The sequence below is a fragment of the Anser anser genome, assembly GCF_964211835.1.
Source record: "Anser anser genome assembly, chromosome: 16".
In the NCBI taxonomy this organism is placed as follows: Eukaryota; Metazoa; Chordata; class Aves; order Anseriformes; family Anatidae; genus Anser; species Anser anser.
This window is the reverse complement of record NC_139737.1, coordinates 6,003,585-6,030,418: the sequence shown is the minus strand read 5'-3', so window position 1 is coordinate 6,030,418 and position 26,834 is coordinate 6,003,585. Positions and strand designations below refer to the sequence as shown.

Sequence of the window (26,834 nt, the reverse complement as noted above, 5' to 3'; positions counted from 1 at the left end):
TTAATTCCCCAAGTACAAGAGCTTTGGGGAGACTTTCAAGTATATATTTGAATCAGAGACACTGAAAGAGTTTTAATTAAACATCAAGATACATGGTGGGCTTAAAGTACTGCTACACATTTTGCTGAATGACTGGCAAAAGGCATAAACTAAAGCATAATAATATCAACCTTTTTGTCTGTTTTTGAACTACCAGAAAAAACATACAATTCTGTTCTGAACTACACTTTTATAATTTCAAAGGAATTTCTGCCAAAGTAAGCAGGAAATCATTGGATTTAACAGCTTGTATGCATAATCTACTGCACTAAATGAGTCCAAAACCTATAAACAATTTGTAGTAATATATAAAAAAGTTGGCACAATTTTTCTTGTGACTGTGTTACTACCTACTGATCTCATAACAGTAGACGGGATTAAATTTATGTTTCCATGAGAGTTATATGATGTAAACTGCTGCGTCTCTGATAATGCAGCCTTTATCAGTTTGAGAAGTCTCATAGCAATTTAACTGAACAACAACAACAAAAAAATCTTACTAAATAAATTGCACTACAAGAGCAAAGTTTTATTATTGTTATAATACCTATATGGACAAGTACTTTAGAGAAAGGTACTTGTCTTTCCTACCACAATTCCTTGGAGTTTGAGCAGAAAAAAACATGAAGGGTAAAATAACAGTAAATTAAAAAAAATCTAAGGCAGTTTTCAGAAAACTGTACTCTGCCCTGGTCTTTGTATAACTGTCAGTAGGAAACAGGCCTCGACATGCAAACAATGCCCCAAGTGCATCAGAGAGGAACAAGTCTTTGTTTAAAGCAGTGCCAGGTTACCCCTGCACTTCTTTATTCTGTCGGCTTCTGGTAACCATAGAAAACTGATACATGAAGCACACTGGCTGCACGCTGAATGTACACGACCGTTAATCAACACGATTGGACGTAATGGGGGGTACTTACCTTCCTTACTAATGGCTGGTTAACAGGAATCAGTATGTAGCTTTTTTAGACCACGAACACTAACTTTTTTCAAAAACAAACATTTTGCTTCCTATCCCTTGGACATCTGGTTAAAGAAGAAAAAAAAAGGAAAAGAAATTCCCCTATGATCAAAGAAACACTCTATTAAAATAGAGATTGTATATGAATATATGCTTGGAACAGACAGTTAACTAAAAAAGCCTATGCTGAAAAGAACAGACCACTGTCAGTGATCAATACTATTTACAATTTCATTGTAAGTGCAAGCCATAAAAAAAAAGTCATATACAAAAGAGTCATATTCAAGAGCAAAAGACATTCCTAGCTGCCAGGCATTATTGTAAATGTGAGTAAATACATATATATGCCAACTTGGCTCTGATTCCCAGGCTAGCTCTGTGTCCCTGAGAGCATGGCTTAGAAGAGACCAAGTTTCATCACTTCCTCACTGCATTGCGAATGATCTCTGTATCATGCAGCACAAGGACTTTTGTAAGTTACTTATTTATTATGCAAGAGTACTCGTATTCAGGCAAGATATATTTTCTCAAGTTAGAGTAATTTAAACAAGCGTTTTCAGTTTCTAAACATAGCATCTGGCCGTGAATCTATTTCTTTCAAGGTATCCACAGGACTTCAACCGGTTTCATAAGAACCACCATTCAGCAATCTGAATTCTGCTAAGTAAAGATTAATCTTTGATCAATGATTTCAGTGGAAGTTATACCAAGCAGCTCTGTCTGAATTTGAGAACAGTGGCTATTCTCAAATTCAGGCTTGGTTTCGGGCTGGAGCCCCTAAGATTTTGTTCAGCTGGAAACCCCGCCGTGTACCCCCAGCAGCCCCGGGGCATGCTGCTTGCACAGGCTCGGGGTTCCTCCTTCGCATGGGTAACATAGCCACTGGTGCTCCTGAAAGTTACATTTCTGTTTTAATGCATTACCAGACACATGAATACCTTTGAAATGACTTGTGTACTTTCTAGGAGATCACTTTCTTCTCAATTACAAGTTTCAGAAGCTAGCGCCAAAACATCTGAAATTCCTAACCAGCTGTTATGAGACTCATTTTTAAGTTGTAGCTCACGATTGTTAATCATGCATTAAACATCAGCAATTAATATGCATAAACAATTCATGTGCTTATGTCGCTTCTCATTCCCAATATAGATTTTCATACTAATGCTTAAACATTGCTGATTTCTGCATCTTGGGAAGGCATGGATTAAATAGCTGATTTTTGTGGCAGTGACGTTTTGTGTGTCCTGTCTATAACTGTTCACTCCCCACTGGAAAAGCTTTTTATATTAAATTGCAAGGAAGTCACTGAACAAAGTCAGGAAAATAGAATAAACCACTGTAAGGAAAAGATGCACCTTCAAGTTACTATGAATGATGTGTATTTACTGATTTATGCTGATTAATGTTATTTGTTGTGAAAAAACTACAGTTACTGTGTTCATCAAAGGATTTGACACTAAGCGGTATATTTCTGTCTAAATCACAACTATTTGTCTGTCTCAGAATGGGACTATTTGCTAGCCACCTGCCAACAGAAGAAAACATGATTGACTTAAAAAGTTAAGAGAATTTTCCTCATTTATATCTCATGAAGGAACTTTCCTGATTTAAGGCACAGGATGGAGCTCACTGTCGAGTATATATATGCAAACAGAATCGCTACGTAATGCTCTACGATAGGAGCTGCATCCTCAGGGTACAATTACAGCAATTATCTGGATGGATCTTCTCATCAGTAACCTTTGACTCATCTCCTACAAACTGTCAGTCTTCATCATCAAATAGGGAAAGCAACGTATTGTTTCTATTCAGTCATCTGCTTCTGAGAAAGAGAAAACTCTGCTATGAGGACAGCCTGCCTGCCCATATATATGACCTCCTGTAGCTAGCCTGCATCTGCCAGACGGAGTGGCAAGCCGCAGAATAACAGTAGTTCACTCCTATACTGTTCTTCTGTCAAGACAAAACCGGGAGGCACTCGCACAGACTTCTGCATTTCTCTCAGGAATCTCAAGACAAGCAGAAACAACCTTTTTGTATGCGAAGCACAGATGCATTGCCTAATCCTAAAAAAGTGCTGAATATCTCAGTCCTCCATGGAATTTGTTGGTTATCCATTATTTCTGGGACATAGCCCCAGTAGGAAGAGACGACTGTCTCAGGTCCCATCTAACTGTGATGAATTCACTGAACTGAAAGGATTTACTATAAACTTGCACCTATGCAAAAATGGAGCAAAGTCTTACATTAACACTATTATCACATTTATTATCACACAATTGGTGCTGAAATAAAACTGCTGCAAAAATTTTGTTGGAGGGCATGGCCTGGAGGATACAGCCTGTTTTAAATTAAGCAATTTTAATTCAGAGTCAGCAATGCTAAGTGATGTAGGGATACATAACTCAGTTCCAAAAGAACATTTAATATAGGATGGCAAAGTAACTACTGCAAACATTTTTATAACTTTCATTATATAGTGAAACAACTGATGAATTACTGTAACGGAACAATGGAGAATCACCTCAGCCTTAAGGGAAGGATAGCTTAACATAAAATTCTTCCAGAAAAAGGATAGCAGTTCTAAGGCTTAATTACAATCACCATTAGCTGTTACCTACCATTTGATTAGCTGGTAATAAAAGCAAGGCTCTTTCTTATCAAAGCAAACAGCGAGGTCACTTCGCATTCTTCCCATTAGCTGTGAATGTTGCTGTGTGGGCAGGGCAGGGATAGAACTAGTAATAGGCAGAACCTGAAAACCAACAAACAAACAAAACAAAGCTAAAAATAGACAAAATCATTTACAGAGGTAACTCAAACAGTCAGCTACCACAGGAGAAAGAAACTAAATTCGTCATTGTCAAACGTCCATTCAAAATGAAAACAGACTGAAGCAAAACTGTCAGAAAATTCTTTACCATTTTGTAACGATCACACAGACCCATAACACTAGACAGAGTCCAAATGTTTCAGTGACTAACTTCAAACAATAGCTGGGCTGTTTAAAAGCACAACAACAGGGAATGATGTTTGCCTGAAGGCGTACTGAATTAATGTAAATTGCTTTCAAATGCGTATTCGGTTTCTCAAACAAACAAAAAATAGATATTAAACTGGGCAAGTGGAAGTTACTGTTAGAGCCACATAACATCTGGTCACCTGTACCCCAGTTGTCCATCAGTAAGCACACAGAGGCAGCTTACATTCAGTGTGAAAGACAACAAAAGGTGTGTCTGCTTGTGTTTAAGGAAAGATTACTCACTTTACTCTTCCTACTTTAGAAAGGTCTTAAGACTATTGAGTCTGCGTCTTTATGAGCCTTCCCAATTACCACCTGACTAAACTCCCTACGTATTTCCTCCCAGTGAGGTACTTTACTACCAGTCACATCCATGGCCTTTAGTCATGCTGCCACAGTGTCTTTATATCAGCCTAAGCACTGACCTTTAAGAAGCTATAAATGTTATTTCAATTTTAATTCTCTGAGTTTAATGTCTCTGGAAGTGATTAACAGCACTGGCTTAATGTCATTAGGTCCTTGCACATTTGCTCACCACCTTCTGCTAATGTAACTTAATCACTACATGCTGCAACACCCCTGAGTTTCTATTTCTAGTTCAGTGAGATTATTAAACTACTAATAAGCAGCAACATACTGCATCATCAGTGGGTTTCATTGCTCCTAAAGGTAAAATAATTAAGTCAGAGATTAATTTTGTTCTATTCTTCCTCATCTGTACAATGGAGACCCCATAGTTACCGTTGTGAGAAACAGCTAGGCTTTTTCACAACAACAACAAAAATTAATTTCCTGTCTGTTAAGTTTCTGTCGCACCAGTAACAGTAGATCTTCACAATTTCCTCAGTAAAGTATGGGTAAACAATCCTACCCAGTGAGAAGAGTACTGCAATTGAAGGCATCTGGTTTCAGTTTCCAGATGCTAGCCTCTTAGGTGGCTTTGGGGGAGTCACCAATGCCCTCTATGTACCTTGGATATTTCTGTAAATTATGGAAAGATTTACCAATGATAAATGCTGTGCTGTAGCTAGCTGTTAATATTTTTGGTGAAACAACAGAAAAACAACAAAGAAAACAACAAAGATAAAGCAGGAAAAAAAAAAAAAGGAAAGAAAGGGAAAAAGAGGAAATAAAATATTACCAGACCTTCTTTCAGCAAGGGTAAAAAGCCCACACTGAAATCAGTTTTCCAAAATCAGATTGCACAGTATTTAACCTAGCCAGTCATTTTGGCTACATCTTGTCCCACTACCTCAGTACAGCCCAGAGACAAATCCAGCGTCTTACACTCTGGCTGTAGTCTGAAGGGTGCCAGATGACCCTCCAAGCAAGCAGGATCACCAAGCTAATGTGGGAAAGATGGGGGAGTCTGCCTCAAAGTACCTGCAAAATATACTAACTTTGCCTTAGAGGGAAAAAGGGGTGGGAAGAAGGTGTACGTACACTTTGGGACAGGGAACTCTCACTGTTGCTTTAGCAGCAGAGTGACTTTGCTACTACGAGGCAGGTGTGCACACGCCGTCCTTTTTCCTGGCATTGGTGGCTGCACTTTGTGGTGGTACTAGAATTTATTAGTCTGCAAAGAAAAAAAGCTAGCAAGAACACTTTCTGTTTAGCCGTGACATGTGTAAAAAGATTAGCAAGACATCACATTAAATCAATTAGCAAGACACCTTATTAAGTCAAAGTACGACAAAATAATAATAATAATAAAATAAAAATCAAAGCATCTTTGACATGTATCACTTGTTCTGCTGGCTGGGTAGCTGTGAACCTGCACTGCCATCTACAGGAAGCGCCTCCTCTTCCTCCACCCAGCACAGCTGAACCCTACCGTGACAGCAGGCATCCCAAGTCACAGCCCCACTCCCTCCTCACTTCCTTGGCAGATTCTAGGTTTTAGAACAATTCTTCACAAGTTCGGGAGACAATTACATTCGAGTGGATATATCAAAAAGTGCTTGCTTTTGCAGCATTATATGCACAAATTAATATTTGAGTTACTATGCTCCAAGGTCTCAGATACATTATGGAGCCTAATTAGTAAAAATGTACCCAGTGCAGTATTTTTACTCTCTCTGCTTTTATCTGCTGGGCATGGTATGTTTCATATGCCCTGCAGAAACGGTACTTTTCTTCTTACATTAACTATTTAATGCACAGACAATTTTTACTTGCAGAGGATGCTCAGAATGCATGCTTCCGTTTAAGCAGAAATCATCTTTTTCATATAACTGAATTATCTGAGGACACTGTTAGAGGCAACTACAGAATTCTTCAATATTATCTCTTTCATGATTCTTCCATAATTAGTAACTTTTAGTATTTTTAAATTGGCACCTGTTTTGTGTTTGCGGAAAGGATATTTAGTAAAAGTTCCTTGCATTTAAATATCATTGCCTTTCATGTGCTCACCTCAGGAAAGCACAAATTGACTGAAGTTCACGCAGCTTTCAATTGTATAGAAATATTGAGGAAAAAAATTGCTTCAGATCGGTATGTAATTCTAGAATTGTGTGTGTAAATCTAGAAAAAAATTACACTCAAGTTTCAGCAAACCCATCTATTTCACATGCCTATTTCAAGACATCTTGAAATGATTCCAGGTCAGCTTTGCAAAAATTAAATATTGTGGTAATTAAGCAGAAAGAAAAATAAATATTCCAATAAATTTCACAGTTAGGCAATTTAATTTAGTGGCAAAAATACTTTCAATATATAGCAACATCAAATCTTAAGATATTTTATCTTATCTTAACAATGAATCTATTTTACATTGGATATTATGAGCCAAGTTAGTGAGTAGTACCCATAATATTCTTATCAGAGGAAAGCTAAGCATTATTTAACTGGAAATTTAATTCTCATATACTAAAAACTGAAAAAGAAAATATGTGTAAGAGCAAAGTATTGATGGCACTGGCCACACAAGTAATTCCTAAGAAGGGCACAGATCTTACGATAATGCAATCTTTTGTAAAGCCACGTACAGGATTCCCTGGGCCCCTGCAAGTTGTGCAAGAAGTGAACAGCAGTGTATACTTGCGAGCGTCAACAGTTTGAAAAGATTTCTGGAACCAGCACAGAAATCTCTAATAGTTGTGCAAGTCAATTAGCAGACTGAGTATTTGCAGGCACAGTATCTAAAGAGACATCTTCTTAGCTCTAAAAATTGAAGCTTCCAGATGAAGCGATCTGGAAGATACCAAAAAGATATTGTTTGCATGTAGCAAAACATTAATAAACAGCTAAATCTAATTATTGCAAAAAAATACACACTGCAGCTGTAAATTTCTCTCTAACCATACCATTACAGCCTTACCAGTGAAAACAGAAGTGTCAATGCTAATGTAAACTCAGCTGCTGATATATATTCATTAGATTCAGAAAAGCTTCAACATTTCTTCTTCTAACTATGTCAAATTTTATCTCAGTGTCATTGGCCACAAATCAGCATAGATATAATCTGCTATACCAAAACATAACATTTTGTGACACCCAGGCCTTAGATGTATTTCCATTCTCGTCTCTTACTCCATAAAAATCACCTGGAGAATCATATCAAGAAGACTACTGTGGCTTTCAAACAGCATCTGGGAAGCAGAGAGGCAAAAAAATGTCCGGATGCTCTGATCAGATGAAACAGTTGTTTTGGTGCTGGTGGCCCTGAAAGTGACCTCAGAAACATCTGACAAACTCTAACCCTGCAACAGTGCAGGGATTCAGCACTAGATCGAACAGACATGGAAAAGGCGTGATGTATGAGGATACCAGGGTCCTGCTCATGGCCTTTCCTAGCTGAATACTCCATAGTGTGCTTTGCCTAGCTCAACAGAAAGGCACGTAAATAAATTAAGCAAATACCTCCTCTGGGTAAAATTTAGACTGTAAGGTGAAACTACTACAATATTACCATAAATGTGATGACAGGCTAAGGTTTAAGAGGATAAGAGTTAACTTTGTCTCTTTTGAGAGCTGCAAAGAAGATAAAAACATAAATGATTGTATCAGGAATTTGCTAATATAAACCAGAAAAGGTGTTCCTGTTACTGTTGTGGAGACCTTTCTGACAGGGCATCATCTGATGAATTAGCCTACTACCATTCTTGTCTGCCCAAACCTGAATTTATTCACTTCCTGGGAACCTTAAACTAATGACAAAAAATGAGAAATCAGAAGAAAGAGAAGGAAAGAAATTAACTATAGACCATCCTTTGTTTTATATTGAAATTTAAGCAACAAACACTCAGTGCTCAAGAGCTATCTACAGCGAGTAACCATGAGTAATTCCAAGTGCCTTTCTGATTGTACAGACGTGCTGAACCAAGAGCTCTGTAAATTGGCCTGGTCACCTCTGCAATGATCCTGGCAGAAGGATGACTAGCTATTTAACTCAATAGAATTTTTATGTTTGATCATAATCTGGTCAAAGTATGAGAGAAAGAAGAGTTTCTTTATTACGATGTGCTTTGTGATTAACACGCAATTTGAGTTCTGAAACGGCAAATTTTTCAGTCTGGTCTGTATTAAAGCAGTGTGTTATTACAGAAGGGGTCTTAAAAAAAACTCACTATGGCTCAACTCAGTAATATGTTTCATCCACCTTTATAACGGCAAAATGAATTTCCAAAAGGGAAAAGAAAAAATGCATTTGTAAGCATTGCTAAGCATGGAGTTTAGGAAGATATTTGCAGGAGCAGGGGAACAGCAGTCCCAGAATGGGTACCTGAGCAATGACCCAGCTCAGATGATGAGAATTTCTGCTACACAATTCAAGACTGTTCTAAAGCATTCTTCCATTATTAGCACTTAAATTAGCTTCATTGTGAAACAGTAATTAAACAGCAGGGGAGATTCACTGCTTTAGCCTTTTATTCTTGATTCTAATTTACATGATTAAATTCTAACTTATTCGCTGATTACCTTCTTGCTTAACATGCTTTAGGTTCTCACATTTTTTCCTTCTGCCCTTGCTTCTTTTTCTGGGTGTAGCAGTTTTTGCCATCACCAGTCCACAATCTCCAGCATGCTTACACATTATTCTGTTAGCATAATGAAGCATAAATAAATGAATCAAATATTAATGTATGTAAGCACTTTAACAAACACACGCACACACAAAAAAAACAAATATGGTTCTGGCAGACAAATTTTGGAACGTGAAGTGAAAGGCTGACTTAGTCAACAACCTCCATAAAGCTCCTGAAGATTTGTCCAAGATACATATTAAAACTCTGTTTTAAAGGACCTTTGCCAATTTAGTGGATTTCACAGCATATAGTTTTCGAAGAAGTGAATAATAATTTCATATTTTTCTTGCTGAACTGGTGCTAGCACTCTTTCACTTCAATTACCTTTTCAAGTTCTTCAATTTTTCTTAAAATTCATACCTTCTCACTGCTTTTTAATCTGAGAAGACTACTATTCTAAGCATTCATACCTTCTACTCCGGATTATACAAACCAGTACCAGCCCCGAAATTATGACGTGGCAGGTATCTTCTACCTAAAGCGGAATATTATAAGGTATTTTATTAATCCACCAATCTAAGGTTTGTTAAATGCTGGTGGTCTTTAAGGTCCCTTCCAACCCAAGCCGCTCTATGATTCTATGACATAAGAACTTTTTTATCCTACTGTCTAGCACTCTTTTTCCTAGCACCCTTAGCAGGATTCCGTTTCACTGTGCAGACCCAGAACAGAAAAAACCTGTAAATGATCCAAAAAATTAGGTCCACGTTACGGGCCTTGGGGATGGGCAAAATGGCAGACTTCTCAAAGACGACTGAGAAAGGACGTAATTGGAAAGCTTTGAAATGAGGGCAGATGGAAAGAACTGTTTTAGTTATGTTCTCATGGCTGATCATTCACTGATACTATGCAACATACCCAGCACTTTCATTCTGGGTTTTACAGATGTATAAAGAGTATTTCTGACAGAGATAAATATAAAATGAGAATATACTTCTGTCAATCAGTTGGCCTAACGGTCTAACACACATTATTTTGGCTTGAAATCTCCCCCCCACACGCACATCCTTTTTTTCCCCGGAGGTTAGGAAAAAAAATAATGTATCTGTAAGTTTCTAAAGTGTTTACTTGCTGCAGCATAAAGAAGTACTCTGCACTTCTATGGTATCTGTGTGCTGTACAATTAGATGACAGCAAAGGTAAACTATACAATTAAAGATATAATCTACTGTCAAAATCCAATCTTTTCCCAGAGTTGGAAAGTAACGTGATCCTAAATGTATTTTTATAGCACATAATTTGTTAATAAATGTATCACTTCAGATTGATTTTTTCTCTGACACTGCTGAATATCACAGTTAAAGCACAAATATTTTATTTTGTGCTCATCACAATGTCATTGAAATTGATTGCTCTTACTTTATACTTCTAAACAGTTCATATACAAAAGATTTAACAAGACAGCCTCAGATTTTTCTGCATTCCTATTTTACTGCTCATTTGTGAACCACTTGTCTTGCAAATAAATATAACTATGTCATTTTAGATTGTAGTAACAAACGGTTTTATCTTATTGAAGTAAATGTATCCCCAAAGCCAACCCTACCTTGCCGAATCATCCATTAAATATGCAATATTTTTTCAGTGAATTTAAATACCTGCTTGCATGTGTAGCTGCACTGATCACATTTGAATCTTTTTTTCATCTCTGTGAGTCTTCTTATGCTGAGTAAGAACATAACGCTCATGAAAACCAGCTTCACAGTAACTGCATGTAATTGCCACTGCCATGTATGAATGCAGATTTCACAAGTGGACATCTGAACTGTTATTAAAAACAATTAATAATAATGGTAAATTTTGGATTTCCACAATATTTAACAAGAGTTAGTTATTTAACAAGAGTTTAACAAGAGGAATAGCTTTGAGTAATGCATTTGTTCTAGAGTAAAACACACCAAAAAGAACCTTCTCTATTCTCCGCAATAGGTGTAAAATTGATAAATAAATTGACAAACAAGCAATTTCTCAAATGATTTTGGATGACTAAAGTTCCAGTAAGACACTAAGTTTCCAGAAAAATTAAGCAGTTTAACAATTCAAATCCTTTTGAAAAGTCCAGTAATTTTCTGCTTTTACCCACACAAAAAGATTAATTTCAAAATGCTACTCAAAGTAGCAAATAATATAAAAATAAAAATTGCAAAAATACATGAACAAAGGAATTGTACGTATGTAGATAATTCAATTTCTACCTTTAAATACTTAATATATTTAAATGGGAGCTTTATTTGAAAATACAAATAGATGCTAAAGACATCTATATATGCCCAAATATTTTTAATATAGCTTTTTCATACATTTTCAAAAATCTAAATTTTTATCTAACTTTGTTGATATTGGTCACCTACATCACTTAAAAATACAGTAAATATGCTATATTTCTAATACACTGATTTCTTAATAAATCTCTAATGCTATTGAGAGTTGTACAAGAACGTCTTTTTCCTAAAGAGAAGTAAATTTACACATGAAATATATGTATGGTGATATTTGAATCAAATGTTCTTCCAAACAAGAATAGTTCAAAAATTTAGTACATGAAATCCCCAGAAAATTATGAGGGCTTGTATAGAAATAACTGTGGTTTGCACAAGGGAAAAAACAAAAACAAAAACCAAACTTTTAAACAGTATTATAATTTTTAAACAGTATTATAATCTTTAACATTTTAAACAGTATTATAATTTTTATTTTCAGAATCAACCTGTATATCAATAGTGTTTGATACTGATGACAAAGAAAAAAATATATATTTTCTGCATATAGAATGAAAATGAATTTATACAGTGGTTTATTTTTTACTTTCTGGGAGAAGACCTCAATTAGCTAAGAGACGTTTCAGTTTATTGTATCACCTCCAATGTTCCATAACTGTTATAGAACCTGAAAATAATATTAGATATTGTTAAAATCAAATTTAGAATTTTACGAGTTTTTAATGTTTTAAGCACAGTAAAACCATCGCCTGCTCAGCTGATTAGGTCAAACTTAAAGTTAATTTACACTTTAATAATTAATGTAATTACATGTATTTCTTCAAATTATAAGGACAAAGTGCTCAGCAATTAAACACTGAACAATTTCAGACTAAGATGTAAAAGCTGATTTTCCACATGCAAAAATATATATATATATTTAAGCATTCAATATATTTTAGTGCTTTGTATAGCTAGATGGATTTTTTAAGTAGAGTTGAGAAAGAAGCAATGTGAGAGCTGAAATGGCTTCATGGAGATCTGGACTATTTTCTGTGGCTTTGAGAAGAAACTCCTCAGTATGACCTGGATGTAGGTTTTTCTGAGGTACCTCCTTACAGAAAGACAGAAAGTCACAAAGGTACCAAGGAAAGGAAAAAAAAAAAAAAAAGAAAAAAAAAAAGCTAAATACTTGATACTTTGTATTTTAAACAAATTAAAACATCAGCCACAAGATGTCACTACATCTCCTTGTAGGAGAAACCTGTAAATCAACAACGAACACTTTTTACATAGAAATATTTTGTAATGCTGAAGTCACGTATATTTTATATCATTATAAGCAGTGAAAATTAGAAACACTTCATCCCTAATTATCATCTCTTCATTCTTCCCCCCCCCCCTTTAAACTCAGCCAAATCACTTTTTCATGCAATAAAGGTACTATAATGTGGACACTGGTATTTTGGCACATTTTCTCCATGCTTCTGTAGCACATGCATTGTCATGCTACCACTTTGAGCAAGTTTGGCCTGGTAAACATAACATCCACATTTTTTTTTTCCACCTATAAAATATTAAAATAATATATGCTTACAAGCTCTGCTTATTTGACAGAAATGCAGAATTCACACAGATCTAAACATCCAACAGCAACAGCCCCCAGAACAACCAAAATCTAATATTAGCTGAAAATGCCCAAAAGGCTAAACAATTTTACTTGGCTGATTATGATGCAAATTTCCAGAATCTGCAAGTCAAACCGATGAAGCATAAAATCATTAAAATAATTCTAAATTATTAATCAGGATTTTTTTTTTTTATTCCATCTTGTAGGTGGATATGATCAGATGTGCAAGGAGAGGAAATGAACAGCCGTAACTCCATGATAAAAGTGATACAACAGTAGCCATTGATAATGGGACAAGAAAGGGAAATTTTTTCTTGTCCTTCTTCCCCAGAAAGTCACATCACACATGACTGTCATCAAAAATTACATCCACACTGGCAATTAGCAGAGTCTAATAAGAGCAGAGAGAAGCAGCAGTGTTGAGGACCAAACGTACATAGATTTTGAACTATGTTATCCAAGCTTTATTTTACATAAAGGAGCTTGAAAATACATTACAAAGAGTCAAGCTGTCGGACAGAGATTATTTTTTCTATTTAAGACTTAAGCAATTCACCCCAAAATAGTGCTCTGTGTTAGTGATACAGTTTAGCACCTAATTCCAGGAATCCTAACTCCTACTCTAGCTCTCTCCTCTGAGACAGGATGAAAGTTCCTCTCTTCATAGCATCATTAAGATGCGGTTCATCAAGGCACTTACAAACTATGCAATACATTTCTTGATGTCAACTGCGTAACTAGTACTAACAAGTTTAAAGATTTGGATATTTCAGGCTAAACTATTCTCAGCATTCTTGTAGTCCTGAATCAGTAAAGTGTATGTAAAAGCCTCTTTAAAATTACTAGTTGATTTTAAGGAAAGAAAGATCCATACCTTGAAGAATTCATAGAAGAATAAAGTTATGCTTTCTGGACTATATAACATTTCCAAGTTCTTATCACAGCAGTAATTAATTTCTTTAGAGAGTAACAAGTCAAGAGGAAATGTGCAGCACTTTCAGTTTTGAAAAAGATTTGAAACTGCAAAATGGCAAATATGTCATATTTGAAGAGCCTTTCCAGAACAGTTGTCTCAGCTCCCAAGTGCACTCTGTAATGATTTTCATGCCGAGACCAAAATATATTTTATACAATGCTTCGTACCACACAGAATGTGCAGCTAACACTTCACTTCAATAATAGCAAACAAAAACACTTTATTGTTATTTATTCATTGTGGATTCATGCCCACACAATAGAACTTTGTTAGCTTTATTAAAGCGGCTCAAGTGTGCTTCCTATAAACACAGTAACTAAACCAAGGGACATTAACAATTGGCACAATATCCATACTTTAAACAACCTCCACCGACATACGTTAATATCCAGACACTATGACGCATGCATCCATAGACTCTTCAACTCTACTGATGTCATCCAATTTTTACAGTACATACATACAGATTCTAGGGAAACAGACACTTATCCTTTCCCTTCTATGTCAGTCCTTGACCTCTGCAGCACACTTCTACATTCCTAAAATATTATAACAGCTATTTCCCGTTACTTTTATGAAGGTTCTGTGCGATACCTTGCTGACAGGAACTGGTTTTTGCCTACCACTCTCAGCCAGCAAGTTGGAACCATTCTAAGCTCATTCATAAACCCCTGAACACGTGCATCTTGAAGCTGAATGGACTAGGAAAGGCTAAATAAATTATTATTAGGTTTATTCAAAGGCATTTTTACACAGTATTAACTTTGAAGTCTCCCTGGAGGTTTCAAATACTGCATTCTGTTCAAAAGACCATTAACTTCTAAATGCCATCCAAAATGGATCTCCTGAACACAACAGAGATGACATCAACTTGAACAAATAAATTTAATCATTTAAGGGTGAAGGGCATTCTTCCTTCTTTCAAATTTCCACATAAAATTAGCTTTAATTTAACCTAAACTTAACAATTTACTGCATGAATATTTCATAAAAAAATTCAACCTCACTGCTAAATTTAACTTAAAATATGTTATCTAAAAATGAACTACAAATATTATGCAGTCAACTTTTTACCTTTTTTTCTGATGTGGAGCAGTCATTTGAGATTTTAGATGCTTGGGTTTTCTTGGAACTTTCCTGCTTCATCATGTGAGTCTGACAAATCATCTCTGGCTTTACAGCTCAGGCCCTTTGCTTCCCCAACAGCAAAAAAATTTCCTTTCCTCTCTCCTCTGGGGTCAGTTGCTGTACCTTATTTTCAAATGCAACGGCATCATTATCTCTGTCAATCTATTTAAATAAGAAACAGTTTTTCAACTTCCTTAATCAAAAGTTGCAAGTGGCAAAATAACTGAGCTATCAACAACAAGCAACCCACTAACTCATTTTAATCCTATATAGCATGGACAAAACTGCAACAAAAAATCACATTTAACATTCAGCAGCTTATCTGGGTGCTGAAGAATTACTAAAATTGAGACCTAGCTCTTCAAAATTTATCAAGTTTCCGAGCATCTTTTTGAGATTTTTTCAGTACATTTGCCTTTTAAATGAAAAGGACAAGAAGATTTTTTTTTTTTTTTTGCCTTTGTCTTATGGCATGATATCATGTCATAAGGTCATGATAGTTTTTTTTAGTTGGTAAGTTTAGATATGCTCATACCTCAGAAACTATCTAGGGTTGCCTTCATGGCCTACCTCTAAAGGCCGATGCCTGAGGGATGGCAGAGAGCCAGGCTCCTCGTGTGGCGAACTAGTGGCACAGCCCTGCAGCCAGACTGTGAAAGCAGCCTGATGTTTTGTCACAACATGTCCTAAGTGAAGATCTCTCAGTCTTAATTGCAGGCCCTTAACCTTCTGCTCCTGCTCAGCTGGAGACCGCAGGGCTGAGCTCAATTGGTTTCCCCACTTTCAAAATATTTAAAGCGATTCCCCTGTTTCTCATATGGAAATACTTCAGCCTGGGTCTCACGTTGCTGGAGTGCTCCTTAAGAGCTGGCTGACGGCTAGTACTGCAGCATCTCTTACATGTGGATCTTGAGTATTTTGCAAAATCGACTGAAGTGCATTTGCAGAGGCAGTAGAGCAGTATGTAAGCATCATTGTACTATACTTTAGGTCAGGATTGGTTATTCAAGGAGAACAAGAAGTTTTACATTTAAGAGTTCTCCAAAGGTATTGTAAAAATATCTTTGAGGTAAACTTGCAAGATTTGAGACACTAACATTTAATCTTGTGTACCCTTCTAGAACAGCAATTTCCAACTCATATCATTAGTACAAAGTAGTAGCAAATGCTCCTTGTCTGTTTAGCTGTACTGTTCCATCAGACAAGGTGGTATTTTGCCCAGTGGCTATATTATACCGTGTTTTTCACAGTATAGTTAGCACTGCTGCATATCCAGGAGCCATCTGTACCCTTTTCCACAGAATTTGGCCCGGACATTTTTGTGTTTTGGGTGCCTAAGGTAGCAGGCACCATTGGAAGAGACAGTGATCCAGATTACTGCAAAAGTTGTAGCCATGAAAAGTAACTCAGTGGGGTCATTATAACAAGTTGTAAGGATGACAAATTAAAAGCTTCACATCTTGAAAAACGAATCTCATGACAAGCCTGATTTGAGGTCATTGACCTTACTTATCTTCAGAGACAGCAGGTTCCTGTAATTACCATAAGTACCCTTAACAACAACTACTCCTATCTACGATTCTGCAGGCTCCTAAATGCAAGAATAATATTTTTATTTTTTTTTACACTTAACTGCAAATTAGTCATGACTAGTATGTTACATTGAATCAACACAAATCCAAAGCAATTATTTAAGGGAGAATATGCATTCCAGCAATTTAGGGCTAATATTTCAACATAGTTACCACGTTATTTGTAATCTACAAAATCTGTGGGCTCTCAAAACCAGAGAACTGGATGCAGAATACACTATACATACATATAATTATGCTGCTGGTGACTGTAGCTGGAGATTATACTTCTTATGCACTGCTCAGTCTTTTCAAGTTGCTACGTATACCATGCCATTATGATAGTTGAAGGGCACTGAAGAAAAAAGTTGTTATAACAATATATCCTCCTTTAGGTCATTAAAATGAGTTTCTCTGCATTTGAACAGTCATCAGGATCCAAGAGCTGTCCTGCCTTGTACTTCTGCTTTATTAATACCAGCACCATCCACGAAGCTACAGTTAAAGGTCTTTAATTATTTCCATTATAAACTGATATTTTCAAGGTTTTATAACTCAAGGATTGTAAAGTGAAGGGCAGAATAGTCCTTCAGTTCATTTAGGTTGAATTTAAAAGAGCCACTTGGATCAGGAATCTTCAAACTAAAGCACCTCCTTATTATGTTTTGACATAACAGGTTAACAGCTCCGCAATGGCTGTTATGGTATATTGTGTATGCAACCTCCAGTTACCAAATACTGCCTACTGCATCTCTAGCCGCAATCAGACTTCTACCCACTCCTCTGCAGGGACTATTTCTTTCTAACATATCAATAGTATGCATTAAACATCTCGCATGAGAATAGAGTACCTTCTTATTTTATTTTAAGTTGTAGTGATATTTGGTGGGGTAAACATACTTACTACAAATTATTTTGTAGTAAGTTTTTGTGGAGCGAGGAGCGGCTGAGGGAGCTGGGCTTGTTCAGCCTGGAGAAGAGGAGGCTCAGGGGCGACCTTATCGCTCTCTACAGTTACCTGAAAGGAGGCTGTAGAGAGGTGGGGGTTGGTCTATTCTCCCACGTGCCTGGTGACAGGACGAGGGGGAATGGGCTAAAGTTGCGACAGGGGAGTTTTAGGTTGGATGTTAGGAAGTACTTCTTTACCGAAAGGGTTATTAAGCATTGGAACGGGCTGCCCAGGGAGGTGGTGGAGTCACCATCCCTGGAGGTCTTTAAAAGACGTTTAGATGTAGAGCTTAGGGATATGGTTTAGTGGAGTACTTAGTGTTAGGTCGGAGGTTGGACTCGATGATCTTGAGGTCTCTTCCAACCTAGAGAAATCTGTGAATCTGTGAATTTTTATAGGAATATTTTAGAAGGAATATAAAGACATTCCATTTGCAAGGATTTTAATTTATACCAGTTCTCTTGTGCTAAAATAATGTTACATAAAGAAACAAAATTCAGCCACAAAATTGCACATAAGTTCTTGATAAGAATTTAGCAGTGCATGAAGGTGAATACGTGGATGAACAAAAATCCTAAATCAGCAGAGTATATTCTACCCTTGGCTGCACTAAGGAAACACAGCAAACTTTGGTCTGATCTGCATTTTTCCCCTGAGTATGAACAGATCAACGGACTTTTTTAATGAGTAAAATATTGGGTTATTTATTCCAATTGCCAGACTTAAATCTGAATAGTGCCTTTTAAAATACTGAAGATGTTTACTGCTTGTTATACGCAGCTGACTCTTTATAAAAGCTTCATTATGATGTAACATAAAGCATATTTGACCCTGAAGGTAGTTCAAAATCTTCAGTTTCACTCTCTTCCTGTGTTTTAGAAAATCATTTCAGATAGCTTTAGAGGCTGTATAATGAGCCTTTATTGCATATGTTTTGCACCTCCATCTTCGTATCAGAGGTCCTGAACCACCATCCTCTGATGCCAACAGAAAGATTGCCATCGATTTAAATGGGTTTGGAATTAGGCCCAGGATAGATAACCATGTGAAGCAATAATGGTGTGATTTATTTACACATTTCTGACCTGTCCAAAAAACTCCGAGTAAATCAAGACTGTTGTTGTACACTTGAAAAAAAGAGAAAAAAAAGAGAGAGAGAGAGAGAGAGAGAGAGCAAAGCAAAAAGCCAAATAAATAAACCCCACTTTAACCTCACATGTTCATAATCATTCCATTTTATGATATTCCTTCTCGTAGCTGAAAACTCCATTCTTCTCTGGAACATGACTCCTGTTAGTCTACTAGGAAACCCAGTTTTTGTTGTGACTTATTTTGACAGTTTTAATATCATTTTCCACCTGTCATCTGGAAAGTTTTCCATTTTCACTTTCCTCCAATGTCTCAATTTTGTTTCCAAGTGTATGTCGTATTCACACTGCACCTGTCAGAGTGGTATCTCTGTGCCTTAACAGTGGTCTGAAAACATGCACGCCTTTACTTTTGCTCTTACACCAGGGACAATTGCTACCTTCATCACCTGTTTTGCAGTGCAATCTTGCTCCTACGAATAATGATAGCAGTAAATAACTATCTCTACACCATCACTCATTTCAGAGAAAATTAGTATATTTTTATGATCTTCTAATTTATGTTGCTCCTTTAAATAGTGTTCCGTTATCAAGTTATACTCACTAAATGGTGAAATCCTTTCACTTTACTTTCTGGTGCTGTTGTCAACTTTTTCTTCTAGTGTTCCACTTTCACAATGATGAAGCACTACTTCAGAGAGCATAAAAAACCTTAATTAAAAAAAAAAAGTGTGACATCTAATCAGTGAGATAGATTAAAAAAAAAGAATATATATTTTTTGGATGTTCTTCTAAGCAACTGAAAGTAGCAGTCAGAAAAAACTTAGTGCTTCAGAGTGCTGGCCTAGAAGATTCTCAGGAGAAATTATACATTCTGAATTTCAGAAAAGATACTGATCACTTGGAAAGAAGACTATTATTAAAATATTTTAGCTTTTTCTTTTCTTTTTTTCAGACATCTGGCTTTGAGATGGGAGATGCAGTTGATTCCAGCAGACATTATTTAGCATTCTGATTTGACTTGGATTCCTCATCTACACAAAACAGCACTAGACCCCTTATAAGCCATATAAAAGCTGGTCAGATCCAGAAACTTATACAGTCCTACTTGTATGTACAGTACTTCTTCTTAACTTTTTCTCCAAAGCAAAGGGAAGATGGGAGCATAGCAAAGCAAAGACAAATAGAAGTCACTCTGGAGGGTATTGATTGACTCGTGTCTGGCCCAGGTATCAATTACCACTTCTCTTTCTCAGTGCAAAGAGGAGGGTGAGGAGCGATGCAGAACCCTCTCAGAGGCACAGTGATTGCTTAGACTGTGCCATTAATGAACAGTTGACTTGATGCGGGCTGTGCCTAAAGCACACTGAAAGCCTTGCTTTGCTGTCTCTCCAGTGCTCCTCTTGGCTTTGAGAAGACAAATCTCCTCTTTAAATTCGAGTGGTTCTTGTAGAAGAACCAAAACAACTTCTATTAAGTTAGAGGACTTAATGCTTTTATGTCTTGCCTATGCTTTTAAAATCCTGCTCCATATTGTTAACAATTATAATTATATAGCACAACAAAAAAAAAAAAAAAAAAAAAGAAAAACAGGGCATAATAGCATACAGATGTGGGATATATAACAGGGGAAGCATTTAACAGAAGCTTATTGGAGCTGAAAGTACCAGGGGTGATTGTTCAGACACAAGTCAGGGAAGTGGTCTAAAAATATTAACCATAATTGCAATTTATCTATTAACTGTTTCATCTAGCATTGCGATGTATTTAGATCAAATTCTGCTCTCCAGTAATGCATGGTTTGCTTGTGGCAGACAGCAGATCTGCGTGCCTGGGTCTGTTTGGAAGAAGTGTATTTACCTGGGAAGCATTTTACTTCCATTTCAAAAGACATTAACATCGTTACAGTTAACTACACCTCAGTGACTTCCTCTGTTTTTACAGAATACTTTTTAATCCAAGAGATAGCAAAGAAAGTTTTAAAGACAACTCACCTTAGTTAGTTAGTAAAGGTTTTTGCTGCTGTTTGTGTAAAGGTCAAAGAGTTAAGTTGAAGAGGCAGAAAGTTTTCCTCTTGTTTTGACTAAACTGGGGGAAACGTGCTAGAGCTGTGCAGAATTTGGTTGCCAAACACAAAGCGAAGATACACAGTGAGAAAAGATAGTAAAGGTTTAACCCAACTGATGTAAGAAACAAAATTCAAGGATGCCCGTGTTTCCTTGCCTTTATCACATTGTTAATCTTTAATCAGGAAAACAGTTCTGAGAAGAGCTCTTTGTGCACAGCTAAACAGGCATCAGCGCTTGGAAGTTAATGGGATCACCAGAGAATGAGACTATTAAATCATTGTCCTAATAAATCAATAAGTGAGATGTACAACCCAAAGGAGTTCAAATTCTGCTTCCACGTGGATATGCAGCAAGTGCACATTAAACCTTGCAAAATCAGCAGTAAGGAACTGGTTGGCAGGTTCAGAAGAGCAATGGCTTCCTGTGCAAGTTTTTTCCAGCTCAGATCACAAATCTGTGCAGGTGCTAAAGTTTCTGAGGATCCTGAATTGAGCTTGAGTATAAAAATCCAAAGAAATCTAGGATGGACTATGGAATTTAAGGGCACATATATTTTAGTGTGGTTTCACTGACAGCAGGTGATTTACTCCTTGATATTTATCAGCAGAGAAACGTTAAATCTTAGTCTTCCTTCTGGCTAATGACAAATCGTCACTTAACGTCCAAAACCAGATAGCCCTGTGCCTCTCCATCAGGAACTTGTAACAGAAATACCTATACCAAGGAGCCATAGGTGTAAATCTTTTATGCTCCTGTAAGAATAAACAAAAGTCAGCTTTATAGTACTCCTCTTTATAATCTTTTTGAACAGCAAGATGAGCAAGTGCCTAGAAAGCAAATGAGAACAGTTAAGTGACTGGTGTTTTGTGAATAATGGTTATACTTTGTTCAGAGCTGTCTCTACTAACTTACAGTCTGTTGATCTGTCATTCATACCCTTGTTTTGTGCTGTCTTAGTGATATCTAGGCAGAGTGCCATGTATGTTTTTGCCCCAGATAAGGAGATACTGCCTTCGTGCTATCGCAATGCAAATTCCTGAACTTTACAAGGTTAACATGTGGATGACTTGTTTTTAATTTCTTTGCAGGATGCAAGTTGGTTGTTATTCATTTGTACATATTAGTTTAAGCTCACATATAAGAGGTTATTCTTTAAGCAAACAATAGTCATATAATTATGAATCATCCTGAATAAACAAATTTGAGGACAGGTTCAGATGGTAGGTAAACAGAAGTATGTACAACAGAATCAGAATTCTGTCTTCTCAGAAGGACAAGAAAAAAGTATGATCTCTAGGGCCCACTTGCACCCTTGACCTCTTTACTGGGTGTTGTTTATAGCAAAAGTCATACTTGTGGCACTTGTCTGGTAGGAACCATTTACACTGGCCAAACACGAATGTTTTTACATTGAAAAATCCCACTGTGGTCTATCCAAGTTGCCTTCTTCCTATTAGAAATGAGCTAAGAATACGTGTACAGTATGTAGGATTTCACCTGACCACATCAGGATTTACCAATAAACATAGGCTCTATTACAGGGGCAATTGGTTTTTGTAATGTTGATTTTCCTGCAGCAGTCAGGTTCAAGAACTGATAGGTATGCAGTGCTTGACATAGGCACACTTGCCTTCTGACCTTTAGATGTAGCCTGGCTTTATTTCTGCACAATCAGCTTCTCTCTCCTGTTGTTGTCATCACTTCCAGTGTTACAAAGTGCTTGAAATATTCATCAAAGCTGTTTTCCTGGGAAAAATATAGAATAAATCTTACTTGAATCAGAAAGCACAGTTCAGCCCAAGTTGGTGCTTTTGTAGCATCAAAGCAGAAAACAGGTTATAGCAAATGTTTTTCATTTCAAATAAGAACATACTATTTGCATTACAATAATCTAAAGAGTACCCAGCAGGGACTATCTGTGGCACAGAACATAAATATAATGGGAGATAACGATCTCGTCTAATTAGGTTTTAAACTCCTCAGGCCAGGAGCTATCAAGCAAACTAGGAAGAATACACAAGAAGAGAGAGAAGTTGGCATCATCAACTCCCAACCCCCTTCCCACGGAGAAGATAAAGGCTTGGGGATGTAAAGTTACACATCCAAAGTCAAACAGGAAATCCATAGCAGAGGAAGACACAGAACCTAAAATATGAGTCCGTACCCACTCTTACTGTTCAGAGCCATCCTCCTTTAAAGAAGTTGGCTCACAAAGAACATAAAGATCTGGGTCCAGTAGGCCAGATTGCATCCAACAAGCAATAAAAATGACAAGTGAGACAAAAGGTAAACGAGAGTATTTCAACAAATGAGAAAAGCCATGCTGCCAGTCAGGTAGACAGAGCAGTGTCACTCTGAAATGACAGCTGACAATGGAATGCTGATAACGAGCAAAGGAACAGAGAGGGACATAAAAAGCAGCATGCAAAACCACCAATAGCCAGGTTTATCTCATCCTCGAAAAAACAAAGCAGTTTACATTTTAAGAGGTGCTGCCATTTCATTCCACAAGGCCTGAGCAGGTGAAGTCTCTGTCAAAAGGCACAGCTAGTAGGATCCTAGTATCAGCAGGAAGTTAGAAAAGTGCTTGGTCTTGAACAAGAGGTTGACACACAGCCTGCTGCTTGAAACCGTGTGGGTTTGGTACAAGGATTTGTCATTTACCCCCACCACAGGTAGGAAGCAGGGAGTCCTTGACAGCTGCAAACACACAGCACTGCGGTAAACAGATTTCACTCCAGCAAGGGTTACCATTTTTATTTGCAAAGCTAAATCTCGGTGCCATCTGGGCTTTGTATGACTGAGCAGAGCAGATGCTGCATAGGTGAAGGGAAACACACAACCTTATGCTGACTGTTTTCCACTCTGTTTAGTACAGTTTGTCCCCTTCTCTCCTGGCTGTGGTTCTGCTGTGCATCCAGCCAAAAAAAATGCATTAACCATGCAAAAAATCATAGTCACGTTCTTACCAGCCTTGAGCTGGCTAAGGCAAATTCAGACAAAACTTTGGTGGGTCCAAACTCTCCATGTGCCTATAAGACCTTCTACAGTAGCTTAGGAGAGCTCCGGAGCTCATTATGTGAATTAGTGCCATCTCCAGAACTATGGGCTGGTGAGAAAGAAGGATGAACAGTGAATAACGTGCTGCTCAGAGCCATCAAGCGAGGAAACACCATTAATGGGGAATGTTTGCCTTGCTCTGCTTGTGAAGTGCTGAGCTCCAGCTGCAAAACCGGATTCCAGACTGGGCGTCTTGTGTTGCTGATAAGGGTCGCCAGTGTGACAGAAGGGAATTAAATCCTCAGTATCCTTCATCCCTCAGTATCCTCGTCGCATGAATGAGCCACAGTGTCTCCCTAGCCAAGACTCCAGTTTTTGTCCTTTACAAGAGAAAATGGAAAGGAGAACCTCACCTCCCCTGCTGACTATAACAACATCTGAGAGCCTGTAAAAGCGAGTTCTAAAGAAAAGAAAAGGACTACATTTTTGCCAAAGCAGAAGAATAACAGTCAAGAAACCAGTCTGCCTGAGTGATCCACAAACATAGTATCCTACAAGCAGCCCCAAATCTCATGCAGCTGGGTCAGAGCTCTGCCCCCAAGAAAAGTAGTAGTAAGGTGGCAATATCACACGGGCTGCGGTGGGTCTGCAATAAACACCTGGCTCTGTCACAGGCTATTTTGCAACTGCAGGTAATTTGCACAGGTCAGGTTTTATTCTCTAAAATTGAGAGAGCAGGCCCTGGTCTCTGTGAGCTGTACATTTACAAAGGCTGCCCTTGGATCGGGGCTTGTGCAGCACCCAGTAAAACAGCAATTGCAGCACGCTCAGCGTCAACTGAGCACAACCTCACAGCAAAAATAACAATCAGGAAGCGATGTTCTTCATCGCTTTAGCTGGGAGAATCTTTAAAAAAAGCTATCATTTTTTAACAAAACAACAAGTGACATAAAAACTCTTTTGCAGTGACAATATGTGGGATAATTATTATGGGAGGGGGTAGAATTTCTGAGGATTGTTATATGTCATTAATTTTCAGATCTCCTTGAGAGTGCTTTGCTACAGCTCTGTAGCAATGAAGTCTGAAACTTTGTACACTTTCTCCTTGACCCTAAGAACCCTCACATTTATTCAATTAAATTCCAGTAAGTCAGTGAAAGTTGAAGTGCTCAAAACCTTTATTTTGAACAGGCTGAACGGTGTCCATCAGAGCAAACATCCCCAAAACACTCCTTTCAAGGCACTTGTTGAACACTATCATCTAGAAATGTCAGATTCACACTCATTTAAATAATTTGACGGCTTCCAAGAAGACACCTGATAAGCATCACTTTCAAGTGTCAAGATGCACAGAGAAAAAGTGCCAAAAAAAGTTCAATCCAAAGAAGTTGTATCAGCTATTAGAGGAGTATTATAGTTACTACTAAAGATGATCTTTCACTTAAATGAAAAATAAACTTTACATTCAAGACATTTTTTTTTGAGGAAGCCCTTACATTCCCCCCAGTCCATCTCCCACGTTTCTCACTAGTGAAATCTCTCAGCTCACTGAATCCAGAAGGCAGACACTTGTGGCAAACAGCAGTATGTGATGGCATTGGGGGAACATCTCGAGACCACTACGACTGAACTATTGGAGATGCCATTTCTGATTTTATTTTTTGTGGCAGCCACTGGTGGTTATAAGAATTCACTATCCTCAGATGAAACATTTACTGCTATGTGTTGGATATCTAAATGCTGAATTTCTAAATTAGAAGATTCTTGAAAAAAAATAAAATAAAATCTTGGCCTCGATTTGCGTATGCTCCACTTATTTCATTACACCATAGTATAAAATACTATGCATGCTTTATACAGGGGCTTGAAGCTTACTGTGTGTTTGTGATAGGCTTTGAGATTCTCTGATAGGAGGTGTTACCTAAATACAAGTAATTTGATGCTTAAGTGTCTAGAATTCCCAGTGGACATCTGTACTCAAGCCCTGCTGCCATCACAAATGAAAAACATTTGGAATCCTTAATGTGATTTTTAATGGACATATGTTCATAACACAGTGCCACCAATTTGGCATATTTAGTGTCTTCTCGAGAGAAGCCCACAGTTTGTATAGCAAGATTGTGGGAGGTTAGGATTGCAGTGTGAGAAAATTTGCACAACACCTGCCTGACTATAATTTAATTGGCAGAAACTAATGCTCCGGGTTCGGGGATTTTTTCCTTTGCTCAGAATTGAAGAGGCACTAGGACTAATCCTGCACTGTTATGCTACCAGTTTGATGCTTTTATTCAGACTTCAGTCATGCTGCGATATGATCATTTTCTGGTCTTGTCTTTTTTTTTTTTTTTAAGCTGTTTTACTCTCAGATGGTTATTTCTATCTATAATGACTTTTATCTGGCCATCACCAAGGACTCGGATTATTTTTGTACCTCACTGAAAAAAACGGTCTGCTCAGTATTAGTGAAGAATGTGCTGCATTTTATTTTTACTAAAGTACCTAATGATATATATTTTAACATGAAAATGGCTAACCAAAATATTTCTGATCTGCTCCGCCAGCAATGGAGCATGTGGACTCCAAACACACTGTGTTCTTATTAAATTGTCTTAATGCAGAGCCCCTTCTGAAGCAATTTCTAGCACCTCTTATCCTAACAGATTTTTGTTTTCCTTTTCAGCAATGTTTGGCCTTGCTGTGCATCAAGGACAGCCCCTCTTACTTCACTATTTTCTTCCCTTTGCATTTACAGAACGTAATAAAAGGCTTTGCAGGAGAGATAGAGGATACGCTCCCAGGAGAAGCGTTCCTGTGGTCTCTGATCACTGCACTTGTGAGGTTCAGCTCCATGGTATTTGAAATTCAAATCTCTGCTCTGCGCTGCTCTGCCAGACCTGGCTCTTCAGGGCTTGCAACTCTCTGCTGTCTGCATCAGTGAAAGCCTTGCAGGAAACATCTCATTGACTGCACGAACCAGGGCAGGTGACAGATTATGAATATCCTTTGTATTGGATACCTGCATCAATTTTGTTGTTTTAGAGAACTCCCAGAACCTTAACTCGCATTCCCAAATTTCTCGTTCTGCAAACTGCCCCATCAATCCCAAAAATGCCAGAGTTTGGCATTGCTGGGACTGGGTGGAAGTGGAGGGAGATGAAATGGCAGCAGGATTA

At 37.4% G+C, this 26,834-nt stretch overlaps 1 protein-coding gene across 16 annotated transcripts in view; it reads right to left on the bottom strand.

The window, feature by feature from the left end:
- The window catches only part of LOC310882714 (uncharacterized protein), an 89,430-nt gene that overhangs the window by 35,600 nt on the left and 26,996 nt on the right, over positions 1-26,834 (bottom strand). For 4 of the 16 annotated variants that reach the window (XR_014573099.1, XR_014573100.1, XR_014573101.1 and 1 more), the window contains exons 1-5: positions 15,520-15,818; positions 14,931-15,146; positions 5,466-5,598; positions 3,622-3,755; positions 960-1,065 (exon numbers count right to left, since the gene is read on the bottom strand). Coding sequence is in view for 1 of the 16 variants with exons in the window: in XM_083801846.1 (XP_083657972.1) it covers positions 3,622-3,755; positions 14,931-15,023 (227 nt within the window). In the remaining 15 variants the exon portion in view is untranslated. Of the gene's footprint in view, positions 1-959; positions 1,066-3,621; positions 3,756-5,465; positions 5,599-10,913; positions 12,365-14,930; positions 15,147-15,519; positions 15,819-19,196; positions 19,304-20,586; positions 21,489-22,291; positions 22,408-26,834 lie in introns of those variants that run through there. The other 12 variants (XR_014573094.1, XR_014573097.1, XR_014573096.1 and 9 more) reach the window with 9 other exon arrangements.